Source organism: Mustela nigripes, chromosome 1 (assembly GCF_022355385.1).
Source record: "Mustela nigripes isolate SB6536 chromosome 1, MUSNIG.SB6536, whole genome shotgun sequence".
In the NCBI taxonomy this organism is placed as follows: domain Eukaryota; kingdom Metazoa; phylum Chordata; class Mammalia; order Carnivora; family Mustelidae; genus Mustela; species Mustela nigripes.
This window is the reverse complement of record NC_081557.1, coordinates 44,326,922-44,338,480: the sequence shown is the minus strand read 5'-3', so window position 1 is coordinate 44,338,480 and position 11,559 is coordinate 44,326,922. Positions and strand designations below refer to the sequence as shown.

The following is an 11,559-nucleotide window of genomic DNA, read 5'->3' as shown; positions in this document are numbered from 1 at the left end:
TGAGGGTTCTGGACACACTGTTGGAATTGCCTGTCAGGAGACCATTTCTTCAGGGTCCATGCCCTTAAATTCATAGATTCCTCACTCTCTGGTACTCCCTAAAAAATCCACAAGAGGGGGACCTCTTCCCACCAGTTCCAAGCTGCTGTGGGAATTACGAATTTAATTAGCAGTTTCACAGGCAGCCAGAGAGTTGGCTGGTTACCTGTATAGAATTTGAACAGGTTTCCTGAAACAATGGAGCATATCCTAAGTGGGTGCCTGATCCAATTAGCCCAAATTATTTAAGAAGTTCTCTTTCCCAACCAGGCAGCCCATATTATCCCTCTGCCAATCGTTCTCCAAGCTTGGCGCCCAATTTGCTATGGAAGCAGGAGCTGTGAGAGCCTTAGATCTTTAAACACTAGGCTCGTCTCCCCTGCCCCAAGTTTCACCTATTGCCTAGTAGCCTGGGAGCCTCCAAAACAAGTTTCAGAGGTTCTAGGACCCAGAGAAAATGAAGAATAAAATTGTTTTTACCATTTTCACTCCTAGCCCCACAAAGGTCTGCTCATAATAACTCTTAGGCCCGAGGATGTCCAAATTGTATCTATGCCCTTTCTTAAGGAACCAGAGAACAGGAGTGTGGTAGACACTGCTAGAGGTCACCCAGGTTTCCCCTCAGGAATAAAAGACAGTCTCCCAGCTACAGGGGGGTGCTACTGGAATACGGCCCTCAATGATGAGACCACACAGGAGCCTCCACCTAGGAAAACCACCTCACCCCAGGCCATACCCATAGGATGCCTATGATTGATCAGTTTGGGAGGGAACAAAGGCCCAGTCCCCTTGATTCAGCCTGGAACACTATGAGAGGTTATCTCAGCTTCAGAACTCACTGTAGGGTCGACTGAGGCCTCTGTAGGTACTACACCAAGGTTCATCCTCCACCTCTGCCAAACTCTACTTGCTTCCTTTCCTTCACAGGTAGCGGTCCTGACAGTACTCCCTAATAAACCTCAAGCAAGTTCATCTCCATCTCAGCTTCTGCTATTGGGTCACCCAACCTGTAGAAGTTGGTGCCAGGATGCTTCAAGAAAGGAGATGGTAAGACAGGATTGTGGAGCTGGATCCTTTGCCACCCAGCCGACAAGGACACCAGCACTGGTTAAGTGGAGTTGGGAGAGTCCCCGGTGAACTGGGGTTGTGTGCTGGTGGAAGGAAATGCACGGGCCAGGTCATGAGGAAAACTGTAACAATACAAGAAACAAGAGGGAAATTGTAACTGTAAGAATGAGGGAATTGAGTGTAGATAAGCTCAACTGATGCACTAGAAAAAAGTAATGAAAGGTTTAAAATAATTAATCAGCAGTTAAAAGCATGGAAAAAGTGATGGCCTGCACCAAGGGAGGCAGAAACACCATCACTGACAGGAAGGATAAAAAGGCTCAGAAGGTGGGTATCAAGAATAGATATACTATATGAGATTGGAAAACTTACGAAAAACTGTTCCATGTGTTCCATGGGATACACAATTTTCGAAAGTAATAAGGAATGTTTAGTAAGAGGGGCACCAGCATCACTAAGAAATTCCATAATGGCCCTCCTATACAGGCCTAGAGGGATGGTAGAAAACACCCCTGCTGAGCTGGGCTCACTGACAGCACTAGAAATGACAGGACTTTCCTCCCAAAACAGAGACTAGGGGGCAGCATATCATCATTAGAAACCTATTACCATAGACCCCATAGTGTGGGCTCTCACTTACCAAAGCTGATACAGGTTTCTGACACATGTCAAATGTCTAACCCACTAGCAGCAAAACAAAAGCCAAGTCTCCAACATGGCATCATACCTTGAAGAGACCAACTAGCCTCTTACTGGCAAGTTGATGATACTGGATTCCTTCCACTCCAAAAGGTGACGCAATTTGTTTTGTCAGGAATAAATACATATTGCAGGCATGGTTTTGTCTTTACTGCCCACTGGGAATCAACTATCACCATGCTCTAAGAGCTTACAGTGTTTGAACAACAGGCATGGGATCCCATCATATCAGACCAAGGACCCAGTCTTTAGCAAAGGAGGTATAAAGTGAGCGCATGACTAGGAGACCCACTAGTAACATTACATATCACATCACCCAGAAACCACCAGCCTGATACAGTGTTGGAATGGGCTGGTGAAGGCACAGCTAAAGCATAAACTTGAAAGTGACACCTACAGAAGATAGGGTGCCATCTTCCAACATGCAGTGTCCACTTTAAAATAGCAACCTTTATATAGTGCTATGTGCTTAGAATTCATGAGTCCAGAAAGAAGGAAGGAAGCAGGAATGGCCTTCTGACCATTAATCTTGTGATCCACCTGGGGAATTTGTACTTCTTGCTCCTATAAGTCTAGGCTCCGCAGGTTTAGAGGTCTTGATTCCCAAAGGGAAAATGTGTCCAACAGGGGACAGAGCATGACTGCTGCCCAGGAACTTGGGCTCCTTTTGTGAAAGGACCAGCCGGCAAAACGAGACATCACTATCTTGGCCATAGAGAGGGTCCTGATAACAAGAACAGAGGAGGCAGGGCAGCTGCTACACAAAGGAGATGTTGGCTGTCCTGATACCAGCTACAGTACCTATAATTCTTCCCACTAGCTTTCCTTTTCTAAGTTGCCACCATGAAGGGAGACTCACAAGAATGCTGAAAGAGCTGCTCCCAGACTGTATATGAAGAAATGGATCCAAGTGGCACACAAGGTGTATGGACAGTGGTGGATGCCTGGTCTCCATTCAGGAATGAAGGACTTATTCTCCTGGCCGTAAGGAGTGCTCTCAACAGAAAACCCTCAGCTATCAGCCCCCTACAGGCATTTCCCCAAATGAAGCAAACACACTCATGCCATTTCAGGACAATTCTGAAGGGTCATCCCAGCTTCAGAACACCCATATGGTCCACTGAGGTCTCTACAAAGACAGCATCAAAGCTCAACTTGTCCCTCTCCTCAATCCTGCTACCTTTCCTTCCTTCCACAGCTGTAGATTCCAAGAGCACTTCCTAAGAAATCTCTTGTATGTTCATCTCTGTCTCAGAACCTAATTCCTGGAGAACAATGTATCCATGTCAGGGGAAGAGGGGCTTTTGATCACCTACCCAGAAGTGTAAGAGCGTGTGACACACAGCAACGATGGTACCACCAAAAGCAACACTATGAAACACTGTGAGAAAGAGAACTGGGCAAGTGAGCAAGGAGGGAGTGAGCAAGAAAGATGCTGTAAAGGAGATGCAACGTGAGCAAAGGAAAGGACCTCCTGAGATAAGGTCCTGGAGAACAGAAGGAATTTGGGGCCTAAGGGTCATCAATGTCCTCTTACATAGGAAGGACAGAGACTGAGAGCAGTAATAGTTAAGGAGAAATGGTGCTATTTGAAGTCCCCTTCTTAATAACCATCTAAAGATACCCATCCTACTGTCCATCAAGATGGACCTTAACTCTCCCCTTTGTGTCTCCCCCTTCTCTTGTTAATCTAATGTTTTTACTAGCATCTATAAAACCCATGAGGGGAAGCCTAGACAACAAATTTGATAAGACTTCTTGGACTGGGGCGCCTGAGTGGCGACTGCCTTCGGCTCAGGCCATGATCCCAGGGTCCAGGGATCAAGTCCCATATTGGGATCCCAGCTCAGCAGGGAGCCTGCTTCTCTGACCAAATAAATAAATAAATAAAATATTTTAAAAAAACAAAAAGGCTTATTGGACTGTTGCTTGATTTTGCAGCAGAAAATTTACATGGGGGGGTGCATGCAAAAGTGTCCTGCTTAACCACAGTGTTTATCATGACCTAGGTAATGGGTATATTCAGTGGGTGAGTATAAAGCCAAGATCATCATAAAGCCAGTCCCACATGGCTTGCATATGAAGCAGATCAGCTACTTGATGTAGGACATTCCACTTGGAATTTATAGGGATTGTTAACAGTATCCCTTGTCAGGGTAAAGAGACCTCACAATGGCTTTTATCCAATCCAGCAGGCTGGCCATTTCCTCAGGAATAACCCTCTGTGTATCTGGATGGTGTATAGACATCTGGATGGTTCCACAGTAACCAATGGGTCCTGTAACAACCCAAACATGCTCTTCCATTCTGAAGCATGTAAAAACAAAAATACTGCCCCTAAATTCATCATGCTCACAGTCCATTTCAATAAAGGTTCTTCAGGAAGTTGATGATCTTAATCTACAAAATAAAACAACTCTCTCACATTGTACCTCCTGGTTTCAGTAGTTTCTTGGTTTTGCCCTCTCCCATCTGGCCAATCTTCTTATGACCAGAGTCTTAGAGGTACTCTGTTTTCCCCATATAATTTTTCCCTTCAGAGGCAGATTTGAGACCAGTGGTGAAAATCAGATTAGCTAAAATCTGAGCTTGGTCCAGCATCAAGGACTCACCAGCGTTCTCCTTCCTTTCATTTTTTCTATTATAGAGAACAATAACCAAAAGATTATATAGTTTGCCTTTTTCATATTAGTTTCCATCACCTTTAGCATCCAATGAATCAATTCCCCAGGAGTTGGATCTACCTCTAAATTCCATTGGTAAATTTTACCTTTAGTAATTGGTTACAGCACAATTACTATTCCACACTTTGGGTAACTATGGAATCAAAGGTTCCACCCTGGAATCAAAGGTTCCTCATCCTTTCCTCCACCGTTTCATCTTCTTTACCCAAACTACACGTTTCCATGAGCTAGGGCCTGGCTAGCAAATCCTACGTCTGATACCACTTCTAGTGACACCACACAATTCTCCAATTCTCCAAAAACAACTGGCTGTTCAACAACTCAATTAAATTCTGACACTACCTGGAGTTAACATCAAATCCCACAAATTAAAGGACTCAGTCCCACCAGATTGTCCAGCTTCAGATGCCAGTGGCAAGCTCCAGGTTGCCACCAGCACTTCTGATCAACCAGTTACAAATTCTGGGGTTCTATGACACTCTCCTCAGGTTTGCTATTTTGCTGGAACAGCTCACAGAACTCAGAAAACACCTTACTTATATTTACCAGTTTATGACAAAAGGTACAGGTCCAGAATAGCCAAATGGAAGAAATGCACAGGACGAAGTATAAAGGGGAGTGATGTCACGGAGCTGTCAGGTGCTCTCCAGCTGTGACCCGTACTAGCAACTGAGTAAATTCACCAACAGGAAACACTCAAGAGATTGAGAGCTCATTCTGGAGTCCTCCTCCCTTCCCCGCAGGTTGAGGGTGGAGCTGAAGTTTCTCACCCTCTAATCACTTCCTCTTTAAGTCACCGGCCCCATCCTGAGGTTATCTGGGGGCCCACCAGAAGTCACCCCTCATTAGCATAAGTTTAGGTGTGATTGAAAAGGGCACGTATAAATAACAAGGAAGTTTTAAAAGATTTTAGTTCTGTGCCAGGAACAGACACTGGAGACAAAGATCAAATATATTTCGTACTATACCACAATTACTCTGAGATGATGAGGAAGAGTCACTTAAAAGAAATTCTCAAAGAATTGCCAGGACTTGGTAGTTCTGAAACTCTTGGAGAAGAACTCTAGAATTAAAGAGCTCACAGGTTTTAACTGCTGTTCTGCCAATTAACTTCCCCATGCTTCATTTTCCCCATCTGCAAAATGTAAGTAATAACAGCATCATACTTACTTCTTAAAGTCGTTCCAATTGAAGACAGTATTATGAAGTGTCTGGATCCATGCGGGAACGTGTATAGAGCTCAGTAAATGTTAGCTTTCACCAACATGGATACACGGGGATGGGACACACAAGTTCTAGTCCTGTTCCTGGCTCTCCTGGCTGTACGCTCTGTGCCCCCTCCTTAGTCACTAAACTATCTCTGGGCCAGTTTTCTCATCTGTAAAGTGAATGTGTGGGTGTCCCCACGAGTTCAGGGCCCCTTCCATCAGGAAAAGTCTGCGTCAAATGTGACTCAAAGATTCTCAGTCAAGGTGATTGAAGGGTGCTGGTGCCAGGGGCAGAACATCAAAGATGGAAGGGAGGCGCTCTCTGGCCAGAGGTAACACACTCGGCAACCAGCTTGGTCACCAGCTTGGTCGTGCTCTCCCCGCGCCTCCCTTCCCGAGTGGGCGGCCGAGTGGAGTGCCAAGTGGGTCTGGAAGTTAGCTGCCCCAGGAATTTAGTCCAGGTTTGGAGAGTCGAGGCTTTCACCAGCCACACCACACTGCACCCACACACAACAGGTTCGTGGGCGGCTGCAGCGCCCTTCCACGGTTTAGACCGCAGGGAGCTTCCCTCCGCCCAGCGGCCCGCGCAGGCGCCGTCGCAGTTGGAGGAGGGGCGGGGGCGGGGCGGGGGGCGGGGCGGGGGGCGGGGCGGGGGAGGGTCCCGGGCGCTGGGTTTTCTCCACCTCCCTGGCGCTGACAGGACTCTTGGCAGCGGCGGCTGTCAGCTGCTGGGGAGCAGAGGAAGAGGAAGGGGTGGAGCTGCGTTGCGGTTGGACGCGAAGCAGTCCCCCGACTGCAGCGGGGGCTAGTCAGCTGTCTGGCGCTGCTCGGCCCCTTGAGAGCCTGCGCCTAGACCGGCGGGACACGGACGGGCGAAGCGGCCTATCTAGGAACTCGGGCAATGCCCCGCCACGGAGTATCTCCCGGCCAGGGCCACCCTAGATCCGGCGGGGAGACGGAATCGGACCGGTGCCGGGGGTCCCCCAGACTGAGGCTCCTGTGGATAGGCCTAGCTCTGGCGCTGGCCCTGCCCGACTCCCTGATTCTCTGGGCCCCTGCCGGGGCCCACCCTCTTCCCTCCCAAAGCCATCCCGCCAGGTTCGGTCGCTTAGTGCCCCAGCTCCGCAACGCCTTTGGGTGGTGGAATCTCACCTGCCCAGTCTGCAAAGGCTTGTTCACCGCCATCGACTTTGGGCTGAAGGTGAGCGCTTAAAAGGGCTGTGATGGTGTAGCCAAGGGGAGCGCTGGTGGGGGCAAGGGCGAGGGAGGTGCTGGGCCTGGGGTCCTGAAAAGCAAACCCAATGGGAAGGCTGGCATCTATCTACAGGCCTTCACCGGATTTGCTGTTTTTTAGGGACACCCATGATTACACACCAGGACCACCTCCACTGTGACCTTGTGAAGAAAGGAAAGAGTGCAAATTGTGGGCCGGCCACTGTGCTAGCCATTTTATATAGGTTAAATCAAACCTGTGAGGTGTTCATTACAGTTGTTATCTTCATTTTACAAATGATTAGAGTCTGGAAGAGGTGAAGTCACTTGCATAAGGGCACACAGCTGGCGGCTAGGGGAAGGGCTGGGACTTTTTTCCCTGTACATCTGACACTGAATCCCCTGTGCCTTAAACTTGGCACCTCTAATCCAGAGCACCAGGCCTTGTACCCGTTACTCAACAAGGACTTGAATTCAGAAACATCCAGGCATGTGGGACTAGATAGTGATGTCTTGACCCTGATGGGATTATGATGAGTGCTAGTTGGTCACTGAGCTCTGCAGTGTTCTCCAGGGCCTGCCCCAAACTGTGGACAGACATACTACCCAGCCCAGATTTCAGGGCACTCTGCAGACAGTGTCTGAGAAAGCCAGCTGGGTAAGCAAAAGGCCTGAAATGCCACTGCCTCCTGAGGGGAAGAGGAAGTATTGGCCTGGTGCTGCCTGAGTCACAGGGCAGTGTCTGTGGGAGGCAGTGTCTGTGGGAGGCACTGAGGTCTCTTCACAGTGGCACTGAGGCCAGCCTGGCCTCAGTTTGGAGATGGAGGTACAAAGGGTGGTAGCCAGGGTTGGCCTGTTTCCTGTGCTGCCTCTGACCTCTCATCACTGGTTCTTCCCACTACAGAAGGAGCCCAGTGTGGCCTGGATGGGCTCCATGGCCACCAAGCTCTGCAAACTGCTGAAGATAGCACCGCCTACTGTGTGCCAGTCAGCTGTCCAGCTCTTTGAAGATGACATGGTGGAAGTGTGGACACGCTCTGTGCTGAGCCCATCTGAGGCCTGTGGTCTGCTCCTGGGCAACACCTGTGGGCACTGGGACATCTTCTCATCTTGGAACATCTCTTTGCCAGCTGTACCAAAGCCTTCCCCACAACCACCCAAACCTCCAGCCCCAGGTGCCCCTGTCAGTCGCATCCTCTTCCTCACTGACCTGCACTGGGATCATGACTACCTGGAGGGCACAGACCCTGACTGTGAGAACCCTCTGTGTTGCCGCCAGGATTCTGGCCTGCCACCTACCTCCCGCCCAGGTGCTGGATACTGGGGCGAGTACAGCAAGTGTGACCTGCCCCTGCGGACCCTGGAGAGCCTGTTGAGCGGGCTGGGCCCTGCTGGCCCCTTTGATATGGTGTACTGGACAGGAGACATCCCCGCCCACAACGTCTGGCATCAATCACGTCAGGACCAGCTTCGGGCCCTGACCACTGTCACAGCCCTTGTGAAGAAGTTCTTGGGCCCAGTGCCTGTGTACCCTGCTGTGGGCAACCACGAGAGTACACCTGTCAATGGCTTCCCTCCCCCTTTCATAGAGGGCAATTACTCTTCCAGCTGGCTCTATGAGGCAATGGCCAAGGTGTGGGAGTCCTGGCTACCTGCTGAAGCCCTTCACACTCTCAGGTAGCTGAGGTCCATGGAAACCCAAGAAGAGAAAGGTGGATGATAGGGAAGGGAGTAGAAGATCTGGGCATTACCTGTAACTATTCTATCATGAGTCAGCTCTCCTCACTGGCCCTCCCCCACCTCTGACCCTAGCTTCCATCCCTACCCTTATGTCCAGACACCCACCCTCACAGGGCTGACAGCATAACCTCTCCATGTCTTTGCTCATGTTGGCCCTCTCTAAAATGTTGGCACCCCCCATTTTAACATCCCAACTTTCCCAGGCCCAGATCATATTCCTTGTGAAGGGCTTTCCCATTCTAGCTCACTTATCTCTTCCCTGAACTCCTAGAGCCCTTAGCCTTCTGAGCCCCTTCATCTCAGTCACATGGGCCCTACAATCAGTACTGTTTTTTGGTCTTCAGCTGGAATGGGAGCTTCTTGGTGGAAGTCCTGTGTGCCTCTGCCTTCTACCCAAATGCTTAGCACAGGACTGGGTGAGCAGGACCTGGATTATGAATGAGTGTTGATCTTCATATTCACTTTGTTTCAGAATTGGGGGGTTCTATGCCCTTTCCCCACGTCCTGGTCTCCGTCTCATCTCTCTCAATATGAATTTTTGTTCCCGTGAGAACTTCTGGCTCTTGATCAACTCCACAGATCCCGCTGGACAGCTCCAGTGGCTAGTTGGGGAGCTTCAGGCTGCTGAGGATCGAGGAGACAAGGTGAGGGAAAGTGGTGAGAACATGGTGTAGTAGTTGCTGGTGGGGGTTGGGAAAGAAGCAGGCCCTTTGTGACCAGACTCCTATCTAGAGCCAGAACACCTGTGAGCAGAGAAGCTTGGTTTTCTGAGGCTCCCAATAAGTGTTCCCTGGGAGTTCGCCTCCTGGTCCCTCTTAGAAGCCCTTTCATCTACTCCCTGTCTCTGGCCAGCAGTGCCGGCCGTTGTGGGAAATGAGTACCAACTTTTCCTGGCCAGGGCTGCCTGAACCCCTCCTTGCTCTGATAATTTGTTTGTTTGTTTACTTGTTTATTTATTTAAAAGATCTAATTGGCTTTATTGAACAACTTATGAATCAGGCAGCATCCCACCTAGCAAATAGAGGGGCATTATCCCTGATAACCCTCCTTAACTCTCCCTGCAGGTACATATAATTGGCCACATTCCCCCGGGGCACTGCCTGAAGAGCTGGAGCTGGAATTATTACCGAATAGTAGCCAGGTAGGAGGGAGGTGGGAAGAGGGGTGGATGAAGGTTGGAAATTCCTTTCAGCATCTTATTCCTGCTGCTCCATTGGGGTAGAGGCTTCTTAGTTCAGTGTGTGAAGAAAGAAGCATCCCATCTCCCCAGATTTCCTCCCCATCCCTAGAACCTTCTGAATATAATTAGTGTCTTCTGGCAGGTATGAGAACACCTTGGCTGGTCAGTTCTTTGGCCACACCCACGTGGATGAGTTTGAAGTCTTCTATGACGAGGAGACCCTGAGCCGGCCGCTATCTGTAGCCTTCCTGGCACCCAGTGCCACCACCTACATCGGCCTTAATCCTGGTGAGTGAGGTGGAAGGGAGCTATTAGGATAGAGGAAGTTGGTGGGATAGAGGAAGCAGAAACAGACTTGGAGCCAAGGCTGGCAAAGGGCAGGTGGGACATGTGACCCCTCCCTGGAGTGGCCTTGGCTCCTTCCCTCTCCAGTCAGTTCTCCCTCCTTGCAGGTTACCGGGTCTACCAAATAGATGGCAACTACCCGGGGAGCTCTCATGTGGTCCTGGATCATGAGACCTACATCCTGAACCTGACCCAGGCTAATGAACCAGGAGCCACGCCACACTGGCAGCGTCTCTATAGGGCTCGAGAAACCTACGGGCTGCCCAACGCACTGCCTGCCGCCTGGCATGACTTAGTGTATCGCATGCGGGGTGACACGCAACTGTTCCAGACCTTCTGGTTTCTCTACCATAAGGGCCACCCGCCCTCAGAGCCCTGTGGCATGCCCTGCCGCCTGACGACTCTGTGTGCCCAGCTCTCTGCTCGCTCTGACAGCCCTGCTCTATGTCGCCATCTAGTGCCAGAGGGAGGCCTCCTGGATGTCCAGAGCCTGCAGCCAAGGCCACCTTTCTGCTAGCACCCCCAGGGCCCAGAGCTGGGAAAGTGGAAATCTTAGAAAAGGAGCAAAAACCCCACATGGTAGCTGTGGTAAGAAGTGCATCTGAGCCCCAAGCACTCCAGGGAAACAGGACCTTCTTTCATGGAGCTGGTTTGGCTAGATAAAGAAGGGGCAGCTGCTCTGCCTGGGCCTGTCCTGGGACTACTGTTGTTCATGGCTGTGGAGCTAAGGTCTAAGTTGGCACTGTGCCAGCACATCAGACAGGAGCTGTGCTGGCCAGCCAGGAACCCTGTACTGCTGCTGTCGCCTGGTTGTCAGGCTATTAACATAAAGATAAGAGACATGGACTCCAGACCCCTCTGTGATCGTCCCACTTACTTCTTTTTTTTTTTTTTTTTTTTTTTTTTTTTTTTTAAAGATTATTTATTTATTTATTTGAGAGAGAGACAGTGAGAGAGATCATGATGAGCGAGGAGAAGGTCAGAGAGAGAAGCAGACTCCCCGTGGAGCTGAGAGCCTGATGTGGGACTCGATCCCGGGACTCCAGGATCATGACCTGAGCCGAAGGCAGTCGTCCAACCAACTGAGCCACCCAGGCGTCCCCCACTTACTTCTTTTAAAGCTCGGAGGGCAGGGCAGCTGAGTGGCTCAGTCAGTTAAGCCTTGGGACTCTTGGTTTCAGCTGGGGTATGATCTCAGGGTCGTGGGATTAGAGCCTTGAGTGGGGCTCTGCTCTCAGAGTCTGCTTGGAATTCTCTCTCTGCCCCTCCCCCTGTGTGTCCTCTCTTTCTTTCTCAAATAAATTAATAAAATCTTTAAAAATAATAATAATAATAAAATAAAGCAGGGAGGGCATGGTGGCTTTGGGAATATGAGCCTAACTGA

At 49.8% G+C, this 11,559-nt stretch overlaps 1 protein-coding gene across 1 annotated transcript; it reads left to right on the top strand.

Moving 5' to 3' along the window:
• The first annotated feature begins 6,414 nt into the window (after positions 1–6,414).
• On the top strand, positions 6,415–11,026 carry SMPD1 (sphingomyelin phosphodiesterase 1). The gene is made up of 6 exons (XM_059409365.1): positions 6,415–6,899; positions 7,815–8,587; positions 9,123–9,294; positions 9,715–9,791; positions 9,973–10,118; positions 10,283–11,026. The coding sequence occupies exons 1-6, from the start codon at positions 6,600–6,602 to the stop codon at positions 10,690–10,692; spliced, it is 1,878 nt and encodes a 625-aa protein (XP_059265348.1). The 5' UTR covers positions 6,415–6,599; the 3' UTR covers positions 10,693–11,026.
• Positions 11,027–11,559: the final 533 nt, after the last annotated feature.